General features: G+C 41.6%; 1 protein-coding gene across 12 annotated transcripts in view; it reads left to right on the plus strand.

Moving 5' to 3' along the window:
• fgfr3 (fibroblast growth factor receptor 3) overlaps positions 1-25001 on the plus strand; it is a 66160-nt gene extending 41159 nt beyond the window's left edge. For 2 of the 12 annotated variants that reach the window (XM_063908595.1, XM_063908598.1), the window contains exons 6-18: positions 3100-3223; positions 3360-3550; positions 6640-6820; positions 9351-9526; positions 12318-12466; positions 12772-12893; positions 13437-13547; positions 13638-13828; positions 14513-14635; positions 15126-15196; positions 18842-18979; positions 19560-19665; positions 20019-25001. In XM_063908595.1, coding sequence (XP_063764665.1) covers positions 3100-3223; positions 3360-3550; positions 6640-6820; positions 9351-9526; positions 12318-12466; positions 12772-12893; positions 13437-13547; positions 13638-13828; positions 14513-14635; positions 15126-15196; positions 18842-18979; positions 19560-19665; positions 20019-20183 — 1848 coding nt within the window. In that variant the 3' untranslated portion in view covers positions 20184-25001. Of the gene's footprint in view, positions 1-3099; positions 3224-3359; positions 3551-6639; positions 6821-8573; positions 8719-9350; positions 9527-12317; positions 12467-12771; positions 12894-13436; positions 13548-13637; positions 13829-14512; positions 14636-15125; positions 15197-18841; positions 18980-19559; positions 19666-19975 lie in introns of all 12 variants that reach the window. The other 10 variants (XM_063908599.1, XM_063908605.1, XM_063908597.1 and 7 more) reach the window with 9 other exon arrangements.
• The last annotated feature ends 220 nt before the right edge of the window (positions 25002-25221 follow it).

Below are 25221 nucleotides of genomic sequence, written 5' to 3' on the forward strand. Positions count from 1 at the left end.
CATTTCCTTTTTCTCCGTAGGTCAAATTAGACGTAGCGCAGATCCGCGCCACTGCTCTGCTCTGACACAGTCATAAATTCTGGTAACTGGTTCTGACAGGGCTATTTTGCGAGGTGAAGACGGAGGGTTTGGACTATAAAGGGAGCAGAGCTTCCTGTGTTTTCCCAGACAACTGCTACACTGCAAGAAATGAAACGTCTGCATGCTTATGAACCGTTTAAGCTGGCAGTCGAGTCGTGAATTCTTGTTATGATTATAATAAATGAAAGAATCTGCCAATAGGGGTGAGCTAACTTCTCTGGCAGGCTCTATAAGGCAAGAACAAATCTTTAAAGAAAGCGGATAAATGCATTTGTCTCAAGATATATCATGCATCATAAATCAATCCAACTCTACTCCTAGTTCTTTTCTCCTCTAAGCAAATACTTTTTACAGTGTGAAACACCCCTGTCCATTCCCATGGCTTGTGCCCTTCTGTAGGTTCACAGCCAAAGCCCTAAAACTTTAAAGCCTCGTATGACTCTAACGTAAGCTCCTTAATAAGTTAATTCTGTTTGGAATCTGGCATGATTGGAACGGATGGGATTATCACGTTCGGGGACTAATGCTGCAGGTTCAACGGGGGTAAGCCAATGTAACATGGCCATTAAAGCAAGTGACATGTATGCAGAACATTATTTAATGTGTGAGGGGAAAGACAGAGGGGAGTAAGATTGGAAATGTCACTCAAAGTTAATAACTACTACACAAAACTGATTCAATTTGAGTGGATGTGCAGTGGAGAAAGGCCTCAGTTATCAACACTTTAAGCAGCTATAACAGTGCTGAAAGGAAGGGAAAGTGCAGATTTGAAAAAAGCAGGACTATGAAACCTGTGTGTGTCAGATATGACATAATAATGGCTTATGATTATAACTTTTCATATTAAGTGGAGAGTTGTTCAGTTTTCTCTATTAAACTTTGCATCGTATTGTTTTAAGATAGGTTAACAACAATTCTTAGACACAAAGGATCAACAAACGTCTTATTACTTATGGCTGGAATGAGAATTGTAACAACTATTTACAAATCCCCAAATGTTAAAATACAAAACAGGAATCAAGTTTTCCCAGATACTTTCTGAAGCCCTGGTCTGGGGACTTTCCTGCTGCAGATTTAGCAAGTATTACAAACTCCCCTGCAGATTTTATTTGAAATACATTGAGCTAAGGCAGGCTGTGATTTTGTTCGCAGCAACATACAATATTTCTTTCTTGACAGCAACCAGAGTCATCAGAAGCTTAATGTTAATCAGAATCTGCACAGTAAGTACAGCTGTCAGAAGAAGTTGGATAGGCCAGCACCTCAGGACAAGTGAATGTACTTTCCCTTCTTTAAGTTGTCAGTGAATGAGGTATTGTTATGATATGGAGGCCTAAATACAACCATAACTCTGATCACAGTCTCTCTCTGTTTCTGTTGGTGGTCTTGGCCTCTAAAGAGCATCGACTACAGCTCATATTTTACCACCTTCTAGCTCCCCCCACTCTCTTCGGGCTCAGCGACCGCAGCATAAGGCGTCACTCATCTGCTCATGAGAGCCGCCATTGACTTCAGTTTGACTCCCCGGCTCTGAGAGGGGTAGACGGGGTGGAGCCAGCCGCTCTGAAAAACCATTTGCCAGCGTTGAGCGGGCTGCCTGCTCAACGTTACCATGCAACTGCAGAAAGCACACACAGGCATAATATTTACACTGTTACACTATTTTCCGCATGTGCCTCCAAGAGAGAGTTAAGGAGTGTGTACTGTAGGACAGAGGGAGAAAAAGAAGTAGGAGGAGGGGGGGCACGTAACCTACAAATATATACGTTCTGTGAATGGCTGGCCTCCTACCTAAGCGCGTGGGGTTAAACGTTTGTGAAAACACTCTGTCGGCACATTTTCCTACGCAGGTGATGTTGAGTGTTCCACCCTGAAAAGCCCCTTTGTTGACATCACTCACTCCCGTCTTTAGTAATTCTGACCTCTTTCCGAGGAAGTCACGCCACGCTTGTCTCGCAGCAGCCTTGGCGTCTGCGCCGCATGTTTCCACTTACGCCGTGGAGGTCGTCCCTCTCGGCCCGTGGAGACTCTGCCTAGCGATGCGTAGCAGGTTGTGTGTTCTCGCCTCGCCGTGCAGCGCTGCTCACTCTGCCTCTGAGCGGCTTGTGAATCTGTCAAGTTACTATCTGTCTGCTGCTGCTGCTGCTGCCACACAGCCACACCTGCTTTCAATTACGACACAAAATGTACCCTTCGACTCTCTGGGAGTGGATTGGTTTTGACTGGAACCGTGGAACCAATTTCAGAGGTTGCAGGAGAAGAAGAAAAAAAAGTCCTGCCTGCCATCATTGCAGGGAGAGATGAAAATGATTTCAAGAGACTTTCTGAGCTGCTTTTCATCAAAATAATCCCATATGAGTAGTTTATTTTTTTCTATCAATTAGTTTGAATCAAATATTTGGGCTTTGTGGCATTCTTTTTTAAAGCCATTGTCCGTCATTGTTTAGCAGCATGTTGAGCAATCTTTCATCTTGAATTAGTAAATTCATCCCGTCGCATGTCTTCAGTCTAACATTTCTTATCAAATCTGATCCAGAGTGGACTGCCCTCTCCACACTGAATCCTTTTGATCTCACTTCTCAGAGCTGTTTCCCATCAAGATGTTTTCAGCTTGTCAAAAAATGTTTATGCTCATTATGTGTATCTTGCGTCAACTAGTACACAATTATTACAAGGATGTTAAGTTGTTATACTGTTTTAAATGTTGAACAATTGAACATCGGAAAAAATAAAGTGCTCATTTGTTTGTGAAAGAGATGCTTATATTGCAGTATCGTCCGTCTCTACAAAGTGTATCTAGGTCACACAGTTCGTAATTTTCCAAACTGCTCCCATGTTATTCTGGTTAAGGATGATAAATCCTAAAATGTATACTGTGTATTCATTTTATTAATAACCTTGACGGGACCAAACTCCCCCTGAGATTTCTTGATAAAAGAGCTCCGTATCCTCACACATTAGGCTGTGTTGTGACAACAAACCCTGACCTCTCCCCTCCTCTCTGTCCCCTCCCCTCAGCTGAGACACCAGCAGTGGAGTCTGGTGATGGAGAGCGCCGTGCCATCAGACCGAGGAAACTACACCTGCGTCGTGCAGAACAAGTACGGCTCCATCACCCACACCTACCAGCTGGATGTGCTAGGTAAACAACCCTCAACCATTTACTCTGCTTCTGTGTAAACAAGGAATACATTAACATGTTCTAAAAACCCACCAGAGAAACGTTTCTGCAGCATAATTCCTAAGCATGACTAATGACTCCGTGCTTCCTCCGACAGAGCGCTCCCCCCACAGACCCATCCTGCAGGCCGGCCTCCCAGCCAATCAGTCGGTGGTGGTGGGCAGCGACGTGGAGTTTCACTGTAAGGTGTACAGCGACGCCCAGCCGCACATCCAGTGGCTCAAACACATCGAGGTCAACGGCAGCCGCTACGGCCCCGACGGCATTCCCTACGTCAACATCCTGAAGGTGGGTCTGCAGCACACACCGCTAATGAGCGCCAGCCGGGAGTACAGCAGCACTTTATGATAATTTCACTCATAATTCCTCCTAAATGTCTAGTGTAATGAGTTTTACAGTAGGAGGGTCTGCAGGGCCTGTCGGCTCTTTTCACTGCTGCATGTAATTGAAGAGCTCATTCCTGCACACCTTCATTATGGGAAGGAAAAGCCTCACCTGCACTTATAGTATGCAGCATATCGAAAAACGTTCTCTCATTAACCTAATAACTTGACCGTAAATCACACTGCAGGTTTTTCTGCTCGTGGCACTTGCACTGCTTCAGTTTTGAAAGGAGATCATACATTTCGGCGCCTAAGCACTGGCAAGAAATACGAAGAGCAACTCCTTAAGGTGGATTCAATTAAATTCAATCATTAAAAAAGTGGATTTTTGTTTTACCTCAAGGTTGAATTTTACTTTTTATATCCCATAGCAGGACCACAACATGAAACATGTCACTAACTTAATATATTCACAAACTAATCTGATCAGTTAAGTGTTACCTCAAAAGTCCTGAACTTTTACTTATTGGATTTAAAACAAATAATAGAAAAACAACAAACATAAAGAGCTTTATTTCGATTTTCTGAGAGATTAGCAAACGGGCAGAAAATGTCAGAAGACAAAACAAACAAAAGCTGAAATATATGAGATGGTAGCGACCTTTTAAAAAAGCCTTAATCCACGTTAAAGGTCACATTTTGAGGCTAAACCTTCTTCAATGAACTTCGATTGATTGGTGTTGATGATTGAAGTCGATGTGTTCGCTTCTTCTTGGAATAAACTCTTCAATTACACACAAGTTTGTGAACAAGTTAGCTACAAGACTCTCTAGATATTGATTTTCCATTAATCTGATAAGTGTTTTGGAGCAAACGTTTCATATGTTTCGTCACATTTGTGACATGTGTTGTTTGTCTGCAGCCTGTATGGTTGCCCTGGAGCTGCATCTTGTTGCATTTTAAAAGGCATTTCTCAATCCCAAGCACTCCCTCGTGAAATAAAGGTTAAACAAACACAGTGGGGAAGGCGTCAGATAGACTTAGGAGGGTTTGCTCCTGCTAAAGAGAAACTGCTGGAGGTCTCATCACCTCCTCAGGCTGTGTTGGTGTTCAAGAATAGAGTAGAAAGCATTCCTCGCCGAGGAGGACACCACCCTAAACCCACTAAGAGGCGTGTTTTATTTTTTATTTGGGGTGAACAGAGGAAGACTCCCATCGGAAAAAAACCCAAGAAGGCCTTTTGCTTTCTTATTTTGCCTCTCCCTTTTTATTTTTTTTTGCCTCTCAAGAGAGCGAGGGAATAAAACAAACATCTGGTTTGGACTAAGTTAACTGCCGTGGTGGCGGCAACACAGGGAGAGAGACGGCCTCTGTTAACCGCCGCTGCCGTCAGATGTGCTGCGTCGCGTGGTTTGAGGAGGAGGAGGGAGGAGGAGAGAGGGAAAAGGCACCCAAAAAAGCTGTGGAAAAAATGAGTGAAGGAACACAAGGAAGGGCAAAGTCAGCAGGGAGAGGGAATGTGGGACAGAGCGGTGGGTAAAGATGGAGAGACAGAAGGAATGAGAGGGAAATAAATAAGGGGTGAAATAGAAACAAGAGCTGGGAGAGAGGGAGACAGAAAAATAACAAAAGCACTAGTACTGATATTGGTAACATAACATCTACTTCTAAAAGATGGAATGAGGCTTTCAAACTGAGCTGTACTTTAGTCAGTTGAAGTGAGTTATAAAGTAATCATTTCAAGGTCGAAGAGAGTACTCCGATATACACCTGGCTGCATCAATGATGGATTATTTTGCAGCTGAAGCCTTAATTAATAACCTTCATGCGCACGAGGGACGCTCATCCCCACAGCAGATCCTGTAACAGGCTTCATAATCTTTTTCAGAAATCATTTACTAGAAAGAATATGAAATATGTTTCTAATATGAACGGTTGGCACCAATGAAGAAGGTCATTTCCCACATTGCAAGTGAAAATGACGTTAGAGGAACCATCTCAACTTTAAGGAACAGCTTGAAATATGTTTATACAAGTGTATTGCAAAGGTAGCTGACAGTCTGTTAGCTTAGCATAGCATAGCGATTGAAAAAAGCTACCCTGGCTCGGACTGAAGGTAACAAAATAGCAGCTCCTCTAAAGCTCACTAATTAAATGTTGAACTGTTCCTTTAAAAGGCACTTAGTCACAGTATTTCTCTAAATAAAACTACCAGAATGAGCTATTAAACACTATAGTAAATATCATTTTAATAAAGCTTCTGAGAAAATGTGATCAGTCCGTCATCAGCCCTGTTTGTTGTCTAGACCTGATTGCCGTCTCGACTTTAAGAAACAAAGTGACTCAAACAAGAGAGAAATGAGGGAGGACAGATGGGGAGAAAGAGGAGGAGGGAGACAGGCCAAGAGAAAGAGAGAAAGAGGGGGGGAAAGCAAGCCTAGACCGCGGCTCCACGCTCTATTTTCGACTACCACATAATTGAAACAGTATTTACTGAGATCTGTGTGTGCCTCTCTCTCTACACTCTCACCACATTTCATTCAGACTCTCCGCGACATCTCATGTGTGGCATACACCGTATAAGTTAAATACAGCTGGGGGTGGGAGGAGGGGGTCATGCATGATTCTTTTTTTGATTTTTTAGAAATGCCTGAATCGCTCTTTTGATGCCTGGAAAAAGAGTTAACGATGAGCGACTCGACCCAGCGTGGGGAGGGGAGAGGGATGGCGTCTGGAGCTAAGCCTTGGATGTTCATTAAGCAACCATAAAACATGATATGTTTTCTCCTTTATGTGCTTAGCCCGTTTAATTATTCATCTGCACTTTCTCTGCTGGAGAGGCTGTCACGAGCAATGTGTGTGTGTGAGCAAGCATGAGTGTGTGTTTAGGAACGTAGCACACACGTTTCGGTAAGATTGACATACTGTAATGCCTTTGATCTCCCAATAGACAGTTTGACGGTGTGTCTGTGTGTTTTTGTGATCTTAAAAGCTTGACAGTGATGCTTTTTAAGCTCAGGTTTGCATATATGTACTCTACATGTGTTCTTGCAGGACTTTGCTGTAAAGGCCTCACTGTTCCCTTTACAGAGGCTGTTCAGTAAACACACTGAGACCCACAGTAAGTTGAAACTGTCCAACGTGACAGAGAGAAACGCCGGGAAGTACTGGTGTCGCGCCTCAAACTTTGTAGGCAAGTCGGAAAACGCTTTCTGGCTCATGGTGCACAAACCAGGTAAATCCTGAGCTCCGAAACAACTGCCGCCTCAGCACATTTGATCCTCTGCTGGGTCTCCTCCTCTCTGCGGGGCTCTTCTCGGTTGTGGGTTTGATAGACTTACCGGCTTGCTAATAGTACAACGCACACACACACACACACATTCCCCTGCTAGGATTTGAGTTTATATGCTCACATTGTGTTAGTTAGTATCCCTTTTAACGTCCGGTGGAAATTTGTCTTCCTCCCGGATCAATAGCGGACACACCTTTTAATCGCTGCGACAAAACGCTCTCCCATAACACACACATTCTTATACACACTCTTACACACAGATAAATGCAAGGTACTGATTGAAACCTCTGACACAGACAGATCTACACACACATTCCTCTGTTAGTGATTAGGTTTATATTCTCACATTTTGTTAGTTAGTAGCTCCGAGTAGCTGGAAATTTGTCTTCCCCCCGATCAATAACAAACACACCTTTTTAATTACTGCGACAAAAATAAAGTCTCCCGCTCTCCCACAAACCACTTTTACAAACACATGCATATATAAAGCCCCAAGTAAAACAAAACACACGACAAACACACACAGAGTGGTATTGATTTCACTGGGAGTGCACTCTCCAGTTGTATTATTCTGATTCATGCCTGGGTCTGGATGTCACTGTTTATTACTGAGGCCTTGGGAGTCAGAGACCCCCTCCACCACAACCCATACAAAGCCACATCAGACACTGGTTTGAAACTCCCCCACTGGACATCGCACTAACCATTAGTCAAAGGCGAAAAGCCACAGCTGCAGGACGTCATTTTGGAGTTTTTTTCAAGGTTATTTATAATTGGCCGTACTGAATCTTTATGGAAGCCCTTCTAAGTCTTTGTTTTTGAATACTAAACACAAGTTGCTAAGCTTAAACATGTTTATATTTGTATTATATTGTATGTAAGGGAACACAAATCTTGGACAAACCATTAACGGCAGTTCATTTCAATTACATTTTACAGAAAATCAATGGGCCCAGAATAGATCCTTGAGGTACCCCTAGAAGAAAGACTTTCAAGATCAAAATACACAAATGCATAAAACTAAAAGACATTCAGAATAACATCTTATATTCCAAGTTCCATGTGGCTGGTATACCATCCAGCTGCTGTTGTTGCTGGTGAAAGGATCTGTTTGCTTTGGTGTCGGGCAGACTTTACGCTGGTTTGATTTAAACCCACTCTTTTTGTAATGACAAGACAAAACTGTCAATCTCTGTCAAAAGAAAACTGTCTGCTGCAAAATGTTACATCTTATATGAGTACTTTTCTGTCAATAAGTGAGAGCTAAATGTATGGTTTCTTAAATAAGGGATAAAGTCTGGCATAGGAGTAAGAGGAAAACTTTATTTACAGTAGTGCCAGTTTCTTGTAAGAGGCCAGAATAAACCAGATTGTCACTGTTGTCACATTTTCTCCTTCAGACCTTAAAAGACTACTTTGATAAGAAGGAGATGTTTTGCAGTGTGACAACTTTCCAGGTTGCATGAGGATTTAGATTAAACCAGCAGGCTTTTTTCGCAGCGTGGTGACGGTGCAGCTTGGGTGTTTTCAGGTGTTGGTGTCAGCGGAAGAAACAAGCCGCACTGCCTTCAAATCGGCACTCCTGTCCTTTCCTGCAGGGTGTATTTGGTGTTTCCTCTAAGAAGCTTTGGGCTCACGATATCTCCTCTCTTTCTTCTCTCCCTCCATCTCTTTACCCCCTCTCCATCCTCCACAGACGGCCGGTATTAACACTACAGATAAGGAGCTAGAGGTTCTCTTCTTGACCAATGTGTCTTTTGAGGATGCGGGCGAGTACACTTGTCTGGCAGGGAACTCTATCGGCTATGCTTACCACTCTGCCTGGCTGACGGTGCTTCCAGGTATATTCCTCTTCTCTATGCGGGTCTTTTGTCGTCCATTTCTTCCAACTCAAATGTTTAGAAACTCCCTGAAATTGTGATTGCAACTGTACTTTTTGCTTTTCTCAGTAGCACAATCTTTGACGTTCATTTTCAAATGTAATTATCGTACATTATGAAAGAGTGTTGCTTGTTAGCGAACTTAAAACGCACTAGAACTGTGTTATTGCACCTTTTTAATTGCATGAGCAGAACGTGCAATCTAGCCTCTAATGCAAGGAGCTTTTTAATCAGAGAAGATCATCTGTTTAAATGTCTCAAGGCCACGGGGCAATTTAAAGACGTTTTTGTTTTGTGAGGTGTTCAACACAGTAATTACCTCCCTGTGAAGAAGCATATCACAGGTGCAATTATCTGCTGCCGAATGAAACTACAAGCTGACTCCTCTCTGATCTGTTTGATTTACAGATGTTATTCCATAGAAAACGACTTCCTAGATAGTCAGTGCTACTGAGCAAAGCATGCTTGGGGGTTAGGGTTGGATTTTGATTGAGGGGGACAAGGATGAATAAAATGCACGATGTGTTATATCTCCATTTCGACGCATATTTTTTTGTCTGACATCCCATGTTGCTGACCTCCTCCTGCCATAGCAGTTAGCGCTGAAAAGGAGGACTACTACGCTGACGTCCTCATCTACGTGACGGGCTGCGTGCTGTTCATCCTTGCCGTGGTCATCGTGGTCCTTTGCCGCATGAGGATGACGACGCAGAAGACGCTGCCAACGCCACCCGTGCAGAAACTGTCAAAGTTCCCCCTCAAGAGACAGGTAACAGAAAGTAGATACAAGATTCGAACACACTTTCCCCCCCTCTTTCTCTCTCTACCTGTCTGTTTAGTTTAACGTGTAATGTCTCTTCTCCAATAAGTTTAAATAATGAGCATTAAGCCTTTCTTCCCCACAAAACTGCATTTAAACATCATATAAACTGCAAAAAATGGGAGAAAAATATACCTCTAATCCCTGAGGTACTTGAGTCCAACACTTTTAGCATTTTATTCAATGCATTAACATTTTAGGCAAACTCAGCTGGCTTTATAGACATTAAAAGGTGGCTGGTCAAACCTGTGAGTATCCAGTGTGAAGAAAGTAGATGGCGAAACACTTGTTTAACACTTCCATTGCATCAGACGCTGTTTTCAGCTGTTTTTTTCAAATTCAAACAGCAAAATCTAGTTTGCTCAAAAGCCATACTAGTCAGGGAAGGATTATCATCTCTAACCCAAGGATGCACCAGGAAACAGCTATGGAAAGTTGTGGAAAAATAAAGCTGTATTCCTGCATCAGGGCCACGATGAGGAACTTGCAGTGTGGCTTTTGCCATGTCTGTCTTTGTAACCTCTGTAATTCTCAAAGAAGAATTGCTTGCAAGCTGCGAGTATAAATAAATCGAGAGCGTTATTGTGCGTCTATCTGACTCTCGCTGTCCCGCTTGCTTGATGACGTTGTGCGGACGCTGGAAGCCATCACTCTGCTGACATGTGTTCACATTTATCTTGGAGCAGATTCAGCTCAGGGATATTTATGCCCTCCTGTGACTGTCAGTGTTAGTTTTAGATTTCACTCCTTGTAATGCACACTCGGCCCTCAACTGTTTGGCGAGAGACATAAAGTGGAGCAGCTGCATCGCCACAGCCTGCCGAAGTCTTCACGGCATTGTCTCTCGGGGAGTTCAGGATGAACTTCGATCAAGTCCAAGTCAAATCCAAGTCCAAACAGAACTAGGACAAGATAAACCGAGGCGTGTTCAAGACCAAAATAGGAAATAAACTTAAAAGGAGGATTTTATGAAATGTGCAACAAAGACAAAAGGCTTTTTTAAATCTGGCTAGAGCTCCGTTCCTGGCTCTCCACATTAATTAATAAACCTTCATCTTCACTTCTATTCCCACGCTTAACTCTCATCAACGGACTTTCACCTCTGCCACTCATCCACTGATCTACTGTCCTTTATATTTGATTAGATTAAATATACTTATACATTCAAACATCACATCTTTAGGCGGTGCAGTGTGACTCTTATTCTTTGGGTTCTTGCAATCTCGATGATCCAGAAAGTGGTCTATCTTGCATTTGCACTGTGGATGCATATAAAGAGTTTACCCATCCTGCTCCGCCCTGCTCTCTCTGCCACTGTGTGGTTGTTCTGTGTGAGCTCCAGCTTTCCAGCTCCATAATTGAAGGGTTGTGCGTCCTCAAATGGCAAAAAGATGCATTTTAAGAAAGGAAAATATTGCCTGAAAGTCATAGCACAGTTCTTGGAAAACAAACATGACAGGATTTAGCTGGAAAGTTTTAAAATAATCCGTATTTCTTATTACGCCTTCCATAACAGCAGGTTATATTAGGTAAGACGCTCTAATTGGAGCCTCTAAATCTCCTCTATTCCGCTACCTTTATATACATGCTCTTATAAGGCAGTGCAGGGAAAGGCCTTATTGCATTTTTCTGTAATCTTTGCTTCATTTTTGTAAAGCTAATCTCCCGGTTCTCTCCTTTCTTTTTCATAACTCTGAGTAAATCTCCCATAAACCGCCTGGCATGTTCTATCAGATATTACTTTTCATGCCTCTGAAAATTGTGGTCGGGACTGTTTTTTTTTTTTAAGTTTAAAGCTTCACAGCATTTTTCTCATTTCACTCCGGCCCGAGAAGTTTACGAAGGGGTCTGGTAAGTGGACATGTTTGTTTGAGGACCCCACCTGAAGGGGCCGAGCTGGCAGACACAAACAGATTCATCAAAAGCCCCCCTCCCTCACCTCCCCTCAGCATTCAGATAAATGGTGGTGGGATGACGGGCCTGCAGGCCTGGCAGCGGTTTGGAAATGGATCCGGCTGATGGATATAGACGTCCATGTCACCTCGCCTCACGCTCGCCCACCTCTGCCCCCTCCTTCATTCGTCTTTGTTTCTGCCGGCTTCCTCCTGCACTGCCACGGGCCGGCTGTTTGTAAAAGTCACCGCCGGTGTCAGAAGTCAGGCTGTTTCTCAGAAAAACCTCAAGCTGCCGAATGAGCTCTGACTTTGTTCCTGAGATGAGGGATGTTTGCAGTCTGTCGTTACCGAAAAATCATTCCATCTTGAAGTTAATCAGTCATTAATGTAGCTTCTAAAAAGTTATTGCTTGTGGAATTTTAAATGGAGGTTTGAGAAGGTTAATATTTTTCAATTACTGTTTTATTTCTGTTTGCTATTTTAATTTGTGGGTTATTGCCCCCCTAAAACCACTAGGATTATAAAGGGGAAAAACCATTGTCAATGACACTAGATGAACTTTAAGATAAGTCGTTTTCAAATACTAGACATATTAAAAAACAGAAGACTTGATCCACTTAAATATCACAGAAATGGATAAATATTCCATGTTTTGTATCTCATCCAAACTGTAAGATTAGATGCTAACTTGAATATTAAGATAAAGCTTATCACGCAGATATGTTTTATTCAAATATAATTTTGTGGGTCAAAGGTCATGTGAGGCTTCCTCTCTGTCTACTCGTTTCAACACACATCACCTCTTCGTTTTCAGAGTCTATAACAGTCTGTCTTTTGCACCCAAGCAGGTTTCCTTGGATTCTAACTCCTCCATGAACTCCAACACCCCGTTGGTGCGGATCGCCCGCCTGTCCTCCAGCGACGGACCGATGCTGGCCAACGTCTCGGAGCTGGAGCTGCCCTCCGACCCCAAATGGGAGTTTCCTCGAACGCGGTAAGAAAAATGCTTCCACGCATCTACATTCATCACTGTTGTCTAGACGCCTGTCAGAGAGAAAGAAACACAGTGCCTGCGCTGGGGCTTTTTCACACTGCCAAGCAACATATTTCAGAGTTGACAGACACTGTGGAGGTGTCCTTGAAACATGATGTGCTCTGAAAACATGTGAGCCGCATTTCATAAAGGTCAACACGACACCTTCCTCCTCGCTTATCGAGAAAAATACAATCAAATATAACACCCTCCACACTGCTAGCAGCAGAAATCAAATCTCTAATACTCTCCCTCTTTCGTTTCAGTCTGACTCTGGGTAAGCCTCTGGGCGAGGGATGCTTCGGGCAGGTGGTGATGGCCGAGGCTATCGGCATCGACAAAGAGAAGCCCAACAAGCCGCTGGATGTTGCTGTGAAGATGCTGAAAGGTTAGTGATTTCCCAATCTTGGCAATGCTGTGCTCTGAGATTTTCTAAAGGAAATATGCCCAATCCTCTCATATCTACACGTATGAATTTGCTTTGTCTGGTCTCATGCTTCCCTCATTCTCAAACTTAAGTCTGCTTCAAGTAAGAGATAATGCCTCACTGCACATTATCATACTTATTACACCAACAACTTGACTACCAATATTGATTTAAAAAGGAATTTATTGATGTAAAAATAATTGTAAAAGCAACATAACTCAAAATAAAGGCAGCGCTGATCGATGTTTTTCCCGGTCTTTTCCATTTCCATTACCCATCTTTAAGTACTGTCGGAGCCCATACAGTGTTACTGTTAGTGTTCACTTCCTCTCTGTCTTCCTCTGTGGATCTCTCTGTCTTTTAACCTCTTTCCTTCTCTTGAGCTCTTGTTCTTTTCTTTACTGGAAAACAAAATTCATGATTCGATAACAACAACGACTTTCCTATCATCCTCTGTCACTGTGGATAAAGTGCTTCATCACTTTTTCTTCATGTCTTTCTCAGATGACGCCACGGATAAAGACTTGTCAGACCTGGTGTCGGAGATGGAGATGATGAAGATGATCGGAAAACACAAAAACATTATCAACCTGCTGGGAGCGTGCACGCAGGACGGTGAGGCCGCAGCGCAATAAAGCGGAGATAGCTAACACAATATATCAACCGTTGTGCTGAAAGTGTCCCTGTGCTCTGTGTTGCGTTCAGGCCCTCTGTACGTCCTGGTGGAGTACGCCTCTAAGGGCAACCTGAGGGAGTACCTGCGGGCGCGGCGGCCACCGGGCATGGACTACTCGTTCGACACCTGTAAAATCCCAGACGAGCAGCTCACCTTCAAAGACCTCGTGTCTTGCGCCTACCAGGTGGCCCGAGGCATGGAGTACCTCGCCTCGCAGAAGGTCAGCCACCATGACGCTGTGTTTTCTAATCCTGATAGACAAATGCTGTTTCAGTGAGCTAAGATAACACGGAAATAAGAACTGTTTTTCGGGCATGTTAGTAGTGAGTAATGAAGTCCAGGAAAAGTCACAAATTGACCTTTGCATAACTTATTTTATTTTTCAGAATGATTTAAAGGTTATAACTATGGTTGAGAATAAAAATGTAAAATGTTGTATTATGTTTAATCAATTTTAAGGAGTTTGGAGGTTTTGCTTTGGAGTTTCATCTTGAATTATTGGCACATTTCTATATAACACTACCTCTTAAAATAAATCTGCATAGCCCTCTACTTTAAGGTTTAATATACTGTATTTTGTCATATTGTCTCTCTAAGATGCTCCTTTTCTTACAACTTATTTGCTTATACTCTGTTTATGTTTGAACCACCACCTTACACCAAAGTGAATTCCCTGTATGTGTAAACGTACTTGGCAATAAACGTGATTCTGAGAAATAACGCTAAAAAAAGAGACACGATGGAAATAGTTTGATGTTTCAAGGTTGTTGGTTAAGATGATGTTCGAGATGTCAGACAATGGTAAATGTTTCCAGGCTGCAGGGTATCATTGCAGGAGAATGTGTGTGTCTGTGCAATTTGTTGTGTGGTCGTGTGTTTGATGCGTTTCTTCTTCCTCCCTCAGTGTATCCACAGAGACTTGGCAGCCAGAAACGTCCTTGTGACAGAGGACAACGTTATGAAGATCGCCGACTTTGGTCTCGCCAGAGATGTGCACAATATAGACTACTACAAAAAGACCACGAACGTGAGTGTCATTCTTAAAGTTGCTTTGTCGGAAAGGAAATAGAATATGCTAATTAATTTAAACCTTACCTTGCACAAAGAGAGGGACTGTGAGATCAGGGACAATTGGCCCCGTAATAAATATTCTACAGCTCTTAAAATAAATAGTTTGATCGTATAAAAATGGATTGTATATCAGATCTTCAAGGATTACAACATTTTAGAGGATTTTTATTCTCAAAACTGTAAACTTTTTACAAATAAATTTGATTTCCAAGCAGGTGGAGGTCATCAGAGCTCAGTTAACCAAGCTGGAAGAGTCCAAATGGTTCAGAAAACAGCACTTTAAGACTTAAAACTTTAAAACATTGTTAATCACATAACTTCTAAGACAGGCGAGCTGAAGTTCAAGGTGTCACAGCAGCACGAGGTGTGTGTTTGGGTCCATGTTTTTCCGTCTGCTCTGTACAGAACGGTTCTGCTGACCGAGCGGTTCTGTTGTGTTTTCCCAGGGTCGTCTCCCCGTGAAATGGATGGCTCCGGAGGCTCTGTTCGACCGGGTCTACACGCACCAGAGCGATGTGTGAGTTTGCACAAACCAACCGTCACATGCCTGCAGCCCACTCATGTGGAGCTTCTGTACACCGAAGGAATCCGTGTGTTGAAATATCGTGACTGAGCGCGTTAGCATCAAAAGTCTGGGATTGTGCGTGTGAATATGGAATCATAGCGTTCCCTTACCGAATATCTGCTGCTCGCTGTCATCTGCACTCACTTGATAATCCTGAGCTTCTTGTGGCTCCGCATTCCTCGCTGCGTTTGTTCACTAATCTCCCAACGCGACATCAGAGAGAGTCAGAAACACAACAGAGCGCCGACGTCTAACTGTTGTTTTGTCAGCGCAAATCCAGAGAACAGAGGGAGATAAGAGGGTCAATGGATTCATCACGTTTTATCAGAGTAAAACCAATCCGCCCAGAACAGAAGAAGATAAGAACGTCAGTGGATTGATCACAAGGTGTTCCCTCGGGGTCTTTATTTCCGCAGCAGTTCAAAGGTAGACCAACTCACCTTTTACAACCTCCTGTGTTGGCTGCGTTCAGGAGAAGAAAGGCCCGATTAGGAGAGGAGGTCACAAAGTCAATATGTGTTGCAGTAGTCGAACCCCCCCCCCTCGCCAGACGCTGTGTCCCCAGCACAGCCATCCAAGCCAAACATGGGCCCCTGTCAACACGGTTTCGCTGTGTGATTACTTCAGACTGGGAACAAGCCGAGAGGAGAATCAGCCCGCTCTGTTATTTCAGCAGGTCTGGATTACAGAGTCGATCCTGCCGCCAAACCTCCTCCTCCCTTTATACAGTAGTCGCTCCGCAGCCAGTTTACTCTCACACACCCCGGGGGACTCCGACTTCTGACCTGTGATCGTTTTTACTGAAATGTGTTTCTCTTGAACAGACGGCGGATAATCAAAACAAACTGAAACAAAAAATCAGTCAGAAAATCACAACCAAACGACGATAAGGATTAAGTTTGTGTACTGCAGCACAGTTGGCATCACAACTCGTGCAGCTTTCCAATTACTCAGGGAGCCATTTAAATTAGTCATTTTACACTTTACTTTAGTAGAGAACACGTTATGATTCCAATCGAGACACAATTTCACTTTTAAATAATAATACTGTAGATACCAAGGTTATTAAGTGCTGATAACATATACGCATTTACTTGAAAAGCTTCAGAGGTGTCAGTCTATAAAAGCTGCAGAAAACAAACCTTACTGCACCTTCAGAGCGATGCACTTACCCGTGAGAAGCAGTGAAAGTGGGTACGGTGCTGGTGAATAAAAAATATGCAGCGTAAGATAAAAGCTTTGGCATTGTTTTTTATTAATAAAAATGAAATACAGGGTTCAAAACCCTACTTTGAAACACCAAGAGCATTCACACATTAGCTTATATTCAAATAACTACGTATTGTGACACTTGTAGTGACTGAAATGCCAGTAAATCAAAGTGTTTCTTCACATAGATCTTGAACATCGAGTCAAAAAGTAGTACAGAGTGGAGAAGGTGATTTCACCACCTTAGCAGACATTAATACAGAGGAATTTTGGATACTTTTTGGCATGATTCGAACTGCTGAGGGAAATGCTGTGCCAGGTGTGTAGAGTGGAAATAGAAATGATTATTGATACATTTACCAGCAGCTTCAATCCACAAACACCAGCACTGTATCCGCCCTTAGGAACCACGATGTTAAAATGTGACCCTAATATAAATGTCTCTCCTATAGCTTACAGAGTTTCCTTCATCCTCAGTCTTTATTGCTGCCAATGAACAATGAAGTGTTGACATCTTGATTGCTTGTTACTTTTAGCCATCTTGTCGTGGATCCGAAACCTTAAACACTCACAACATAACCAAACAGAAACAAAGACACAGAAATGGTTGAGGTTGAAATAGGATATTGTTGATCAACAGCATGAGACACAAGAGTTACCCCTGCACCAAGAGACAGAATTATCCACAGTCTTTATTCCTTTTGAACATGCGTGCAACAACATCATTACAAACATATTATTTCATTACACTGTACATGTAATGTGATTATATAACATATGAGCTTTGCAGATAAACACAAGCTACATCAAGAGACTTCCGAGTCATGAGTTCAGAGGACTAAATTGATTAACTCAAGCCACGTCTTCACATCACGTGTTGGCGTGTATAATATAAAATCCCTTACCAGCCTGATAGCTGATGGAAATTCACTTTTTTGACGACTGGATTTTCCTGAAACGGTGCTAAACCTAAACTGACCCCCTCAAGGTCATTTGACATGTTCAGTTGTATCGGCGGTTATTCTTTCCTCAGTCCCCTTTTTTTACCTCTGAATATTGATGTCTTTCTTTCTCTTTCGGAGTTTGGACGGAGGTCTAGCGAGCCCGGCTTGTTTTCCACCCTCTGGACCGGAGCGTGGAAAATTAGATTAAGCCCGCCGAGCTCCTGGAGGAGGGGTCTGAATCTGAGTCAGAGGACAATAGTACACTGGGTTAATAGACCACCATTATCTGATTAGCTTCCCTCGTTTTTTTTTGGGCCATTTAGGAATAATGCAGCAGTTCTCCGGAGCTGCTGCCACAAGCGCAGAGAGAAAGACAGAGGAGGGCTCGGGTTAGAGGTGCAACGCCAGCAGCTGGACTGAAACCGTACAGCAGAATGAGTTCCTCTATTCATGCTTTGTGCTCGTTTTAGGTCGGTGCTTGAAGGTGTTTTTGGAAACAGTATGCTGCTTAAGATACATTGAACGTCAGAGGATTTCTTCCACATTTAGCTTTTTTATTGAAAGTGAGGTTTTAAAACCCTATAAAGATCATTAAATCTCTTCTGTTAGGAGTGCCTTATCCTTTCCAGCCTGCACGGCCAATTAAGGTACTCAAAAATGGATGACTACCACTTTTTTTTACATCCACACTTAGAGACTCAGTGGATTTCATTAAAAACAAGGAGATGTATATTTATGTTTTTTTTATTACGCTGCAGCTCATACTGGCCCACTTTCAAAGGATGCTGACAGGGATGCCTTTTATTAAACTGATGAAACACCAGCAGGATACAGAAAAGCTAATATATTGCTGGTATACTTCAAGCTTTTGGGGGTTTTCCAGTTGCAGATATGTATTATTTGTTTTTACATAGTCATTTAACAAGACTGCTCAAAACATTTGTGCATATTAGCCCTTAAAGAATAAAGAGGGTGATTTTTATAGCCTTATATTTCATCTTACGCTGTTCCATCGAGCTCCAAGGTTGCCCAATACACACTCGGTCACGTATTTTATTACTCACAATTTGTTTTATTTTTGCCTCAATCCCATAATTACCACGTCCTTCTGCCCAACATTATTTCTAATTAATAGTTTGGAATGAAAAAGATTAATTAGGAAAAATTGAGTTAGTCATCTCACCTCTGTGTCTTTACACAAAGCAAACCCTTTATTCCAATTCTTAACGATCTTCACTTCCCTTTTTGTGCCTCGAGTTTCTACAAATATTGACAGAGTGCCAGAGACAATAGGAATGTCAATTTCAATCTTAAATTGAGCGCAGTTAACATTATTGAAAATCAATGTTTCCCCCCCAACCAGATTCCTCTGTTTATCTGAACACACGCCTCCTGAGTTTGACCTCTAAATCTGTATTCATTGTGTGTTTCTGTGTGTGTTCAGGTGGTCCTATGGGGTGTTGTTGTGGGAGATCTTCACTTTGGGAGGCTCGCCGTACCCCGGTATCCCAGTAGAAGAACTGTTTAAGCTGCTGAAGGAGGGACACCGCATGGACAAACCTGCCAACTGCACGCATGAACTGTAAGTGTTTTAATGAATTGTAGTCGGTTATAGGAAGGAATATAGCAGGAGGCAGCTTAGTGCAGATAAACATCACCGTGGTTGACCTCAGTGTCTTCCTTTTTATTAGACTTTAAGCATTAATTTAGTGTTGTTTACAAGCAACAACTTACCTTCCCAATGTGCAAAAATTGTGGTAAATTTGAAATACCCACAAAGTCAAAACGTATCATCGTTTAAATCTGATTTGAAATACTGAAGCTTAGCTATTCATTACATTTAGTATTTTGAGATCCATCGATTATCATACATCAGCAGCTCATTTAGGTTTCTCCTTTTTTCTATCTTAAGACGTCTTCTATTACTGAACTAAACTGCGGTGTCTTCTTGCAGCTGGAGAAAATGAAAAATAGTAAAAGCCCCAAAATGATGAGCCTTTACTTTGCTTCAACTGTAATTACAGAGCATCAGCCTCCAGCTGCAGATCAAGTAGACCTATATGCTGGAAACAGTCCGTCTGAGATCGGCCTGTTATAGATTCATATTTCATTTTTAATGGATGCACCGCAGAGAAACTGAAGCTTGATGTTGACTGTTTCAGGTACATGATCATGAGGGAGTGCTGGCACGCGGTGCCGTCGCAGAGACCGACCTTCAGACAGCTGGTAGAAGATCACGACCGGGTTTTATCCATGACCTCCACCGACGTAAGTCTCACTGCACAGCGGCTGCCCGCTCACAAAACTGTACCTGTAGTTTCACCTTGGAGCATTGTAACTTTTCATAAAGCCTCTCCTCACTTCAAAACACATTTCTAAAGGTTATATCAGTTGCTTTGTATTTTAAACACGTCAGGGTTAGAAAACAACACAATGTCAAAGAAATATGGAAAAGAAACACAATCATAAAGCAGTGGTTAGTTTAGTATTGTGCTCTGATAACCAGCTGACATACTAAAGAATACCGGTGATAATACAGAGATATTGTGTAATTCTTTACTTATTTATGTGACCACAGAAAGAGGATTTGACGGTCTAACCTCTGCCCTCTCCTCTGACAGGAGTACTTGGACCTGGCGGTGCCCTTCGAGCAGTACTCGCCCACCTGTCAGGACTCCAACAGCACCTGCTCCTCGGGAGACGACTCGGTGTTCGCCCACGACCCGCTGCCCGACGAGCCCTGTCTTCCCAAACAGCTCCCCAGTAATGGGGTGATAAGGACATAAAATCTGAGCTTGGGGAGGGGGTTAGCGTTGGACTTTAACCTCCTTCTCACAGTTTGAGATTGACCTCTCAGTGACTCCTCAAGATTTGGAAACTCAGCATGCAATACTTCCAGTGCTTCAGCTCTTCAATTCGTCTTAAAACTCTTAAATCCTCTGACTGAGATTTCCTCCTCCTCCTCCTCCTCCTCCTCCCTAAGATACTCTTGAAAACATTGAAGGATTATTTTTTGAACCATGTTCTGAAATTATATTTTTGTACTCGGGCCAGTCTTTTCTTACGGACAATCTGTGGGGTGAAACCATTCCGTGCCTACTGGGATAAATAAACCTCCTGACTGATTTTTTAAAAAAAGGATATAAGAGGAGAAGGTGAATGGCATTGGTCAGTGACTGGTTGGCGATCCAGGAGGCGAGGACCTCAGATTTTTTCCCCTCGTCTGCGCGAAGCCCTAAAATCGCAATAAAAGTTTGCGAATCCGTTGACAAGAAACCAGCAAAGCCAGAATCAACTCGATGATGGGACTCGTTCTTCCGAAGACTCTTTTCTATCACAGAAGACGCTCAACAACCGAGAGGATCACATGAGCATATAGCGTGTTTTTCTCATCCGTTTGTACGACATTTTATCATCCCGAAAAAAAAGGTTTTGTGATCATCACGAAACAAATTCCTCATCAAGCGTGAGGGGAAGTTTCAGGGCCATTCAGTAATTAGTACGATAAGGTTTGGAGTTTCTTATGTATGTAGAAAAATGATTTATTGTAAATATATAAATGCAAATATGTATCATATTGCTGTTTACAGCCATGTACTTAAAAGACAAAAAATTACATTTTTTGAAAGCATTGTTTTTAGGAAGCAATCTAGAAGACACTGAGGTGAAAGTGTGAAACATTTAATCATTTAAAGTGATACAGAAAAGGTTTATTTGAATAATTAACGTGTATATTTGTAAAGATATTTATAGACTTAACATGTGGTTTCTTAAGTTGGAAAGGTCTAGTTTAGGATTTTAGTACTGTACGCAAAGATTTTTATTTCTGTTTTTTCGTAACTTATTTTACAACAGAACTGCAACTCCTCTGGTTTTTAAATCCATCATGTTTTTGTTTTTTTTTTGCAGTTTTTGAAAAGAAAATAAGAATGTATAAGAGAGGGGAAGATGGTGTTTGGGAGTGACTGGGAAACTGAACGCTCCCGCTGAAGGGAAGCCGGACGTTTCCGCTGAGTTCAGATTCTGATTTGAAAAGTTGACGTTTGCAATATCAAGCAACGATTAGCTCTTGCTGGGCAAGAAATGGCAGCGCTTCAAGTGATGTACAGAGAGGCCTTTTAGTACGATTTAAGTACTTAAAGACGTTTTGAACACCCACAACCATTAGCTGTGAAACATAAAGAGCCTTCGGAGATCCTCAGCTGCCTTTTTAAAGGAAATATCCTTCTTCTAATGACTCATTGGTTAGTATGTTATGCTCATTAAAACAGAGAATTATCCCAACTTTACCTATAACTGCATTTCCCAGAATCCTTTTCAGCTGTTTGTTAAAGAACATGCTTGAACCTGTGTGTGAGAAATGTGATAATGTGCAAGTTTTACCCACATTTTTGTAAGAGCTTACCAACTACAAAGAAAATTGACAAAATGACATGGCCTAATCGGCATTATTCTGCAATGCATTCTGGGATTTGGAGTCCAATATGATTGCAGAAACTGTTAACTCGTCCTCTTGGAGATTCACATAAATGATGATAATCCCTCCCTGTGATCTTCGAACTTTGACATTGACCTTTAACATACAAGAATAAGTTAAATGACTGAAAGGACCCAGGACTTCACCTTCACCTTAACTTTCCCAGAGTTAAAGCATTTGTAGATGGACATTTTCTTTTAAAGGTCGCTCTGAAGGCTTCAAACTCTTTTAATGTAACAGTAAGGTCACAGGGTCGATGCTAACATGCTGCGTCGGTGTCAAAGTGCCCTTGAGCAAGACACTGGTGGATTAAAACATCAGCTTGAAGGCAGAAATTTGAAGCTGTTATGTCCTTTTGTGCGGAGAAAAAAAACTGCCCATACGCTTGAGATTTTATCGCTGCTCTATAGTATTAATACTGAAATGAAGGCATGCTGTGCGACTAACGAGTCACACAGCAAATATATATATATATATATATATATAAATATACAGTGTATATATATATCAGTTTGTTAACCCTGAAGTATGTGGTGGATCCTTGGTTTGCAGAAGTGCCAAATTAGTCTTAAAAGTCTATTTCTCAGAGTTCATCAGATCTCTGAACCAAACGCTGCACTGTGGAATGTAGGCGGGCGGGGGTTACATGTGCAGGGAAGGATCACGGGATTGCCAAATGGATATCCTCCCTTTTTCTTTACGCAGTCGTTTCTCCAGCTGACCCCAAAAAAAAGCGAAAAGGGCTGAAATGTGTACAGAGTCTGAATTCAGTCACAAAAGGGAAAGAGACATTTGGAAAAGAGGAAAATTTGAAAGGTTCAGAAACACGATTCACTCGCTGCTAAATGGAAACGGTGGTAACACTTTACTGTGCAATGGCCTTCTTATAGTGTGTGAACTGAATTTTTTGCAGAGACATTTATTGTAATTACCCAACAAGACTGTGTCAGTACTTAATGAAATCCCCACCAATGTTTAAAGTACTTAAAAATCTGTATTTATTTCTATTACACTGGGAGAGTTTTGATTTTAAGCACCAATTTATGTGATTTTTCTTTTGGTTTCTGCACAAAAACAAGGCCTTTGTAAAGTGAAAGGTTACACCCAGTTATTGTTATCTCTGTTTTGAGTGCAGTTTTGGCCCAAATCTATGAAGTGCCTGGAATAATTTAGCGAACAAAAAGGAGATTAGTTGATTTTATTTTGACCATGTTTTGAATGTATAATTTGCAAAATGATAAACGAAATAAAAGACGCAGTTCTCTCTAGAAGCTGGCTATGTTAGTGTTAGCCTTTGAAAGACAAAAAGGCACTTGTGTAAAGGTTGGATGGATCTAATGAAACGCTGTTTTGTTTTATTTATTCTTCCATACTGGGTAAAAGCTTTCCCTATGGTGAAAGTATTTTTATTCATAGCTATCTGCTTTTCAGTGTTGTTTTTCATTAAAGAGCCAGAACATGATGATGATGTAGAGTAGTCTTTTTATCAGATGCTGATGCCCCCCCCCTCCCCCCCACCATCAGGCCTTGCACCTGGCTTTATTCAACCGTTTATTTTATTTTGGATGCCCTCCTCTTTTCTTTTATTCTATCTTATCGATACTGACAGCCTCTGTCTCTCTGTTCTTCATTTTTAAAAGGATGTATTGTGTTTAACATTTGTTTGGTTTATGGCAGCAAAAGTAAAGTACTGTATCTTCCAAAAATATCTATTATAAAAGACCTGAAAGGATGGGCTGTCCTCCAGGTATTTCAAAGCTATTGAAACTTTAAATTAAGTAATTAACGGATGGGCTGGTAAATGGATTGGTGCCATTATTAAAATCACAATCTCCAAAGTGGCAGCTTTTCAGTAAAAAAAACAGTCATCAAATAGGACAAGTAAAGTCAGCCTTTCAAATTTGTTTATAAGTAAGTAGTAAATACAATTTAAATTAATTTGCCAAAATGTAAAGAAATATGAAATAAAAATCCTCGAGCGTTCCATGGCTTTCCCACGGCAACTGTTGCTAGCGATTGACAGCCAGTGTTGCTAAGAGACGGGCAGTCAATTCCAATCGGAAGCTTCCTAGCATTAGCACCGATTCCGACTAGAAATTGGACATAAACACACGTGTAATGGGACAGAAACAACACAGGATACAGTCTGTTCTAGAAAATAAAATGTGTTAAGCTACAAATGTTTGAGTTTGATGCTTAAACAATTAAAAAAACTGACATTTTGAGTTTAAGTTTTGGAGTCTAGTGCAAACACATCCATATTGCGTTGCCCAACAGACAGATGTTAAAAACAACACGTGCTTTTTCAGAGTGAACATATTTTCTTTCCTATTGAATGATTAAACAGCATGGCCTCAGCAGGGAGCGACTCTTACTGTATGTACAGACACACATCGGCCTTTACCCACCTGTTGTCTCTACTCTGACTGACTTATTTATTCTCTTTCTGCTCAACAAAAGAAAAACAAACAGGATTGAAAATGAAATTGGGAGGAGAGGGCTGTTATCTCAGCTTCATTTCCATTCCAGGGATATCAAAACTATTCATATTCCACATGTTTTTTGTGGATTTTATTCTATTGAAACACGTTTTTTCATCCCATTTTCATTTCATCATGTCGTTCTAACCCAACAATGTTAGTGCAGATTAATTTATAGTTTGAAATGTGCTTTTATGTTGCCGATGTAGAGTTTTATGTAGCTATGTTGTAAGAACTATAGAGGAAATGATTTTCATACACATTTATTTCATTTTGCATTCCACATCAGGTTTTCACAACAACAGCGAGACAAAATCATGTTTGTCCTTTGATTCTTTTTTCCCCCCAACCCCACGTAATTTATTTTGCTCCCTCTGAACTTTTTAACATAGAAAGGTGGAACTAACCATTTGGCATTATGTGAGTTTTTTTATTTGTAATTCATAGCCTGTTTGTTGCAATGTACCTGTTTTGATCATGATGAATGCTCTGTAACATTCCACCACAACAAACCCTCTGGGCAAACATCTCCCACTGAGGGGGGAAAAAAACAATTTCACTCCTCTCTCTCTCAGTCTCTCTATCTCTCTCTGTGCCTGACAAACTATGCTGTCAAAAAGGTTTTCAATAAACATGTTATAATAGCGTTTGCTGTCATTGCTGTCTGTCACTGAGATGCAGAAACAAAGTCCAACAAAAACCCAAACAGACTTTGGTGAAGAAATCAGAAGTTTTTTGGGAGTTTATGTAAATGAAATGAAACCAAAATACCGCAGAATACACCCAGCAGTGAGTTTACTTTTGCAAAAGTGTCTCAGTTTGTTTTGTCTGAACTATTTGTCAGTGCGGTCGCGGATTTGGCAGCTT

This window comes from Eleginops maclovinus, chromosome 19, assembly GCF_036324505.1.
Source record: "Eleginops maclovinus isolate JMC-PN-2008 ecotype Puerto Natales chromosome 19, JC_Emac_rtc_rv5, whole genome shotgun sequence".
NCBI classification, from domain to species: domain Eukaryota; kingdom Metazoa; phylum Chordata; class Actinopteri; order Perciformes; family Eleginopidae; genus Eleginops; species Eleginops maclovinus.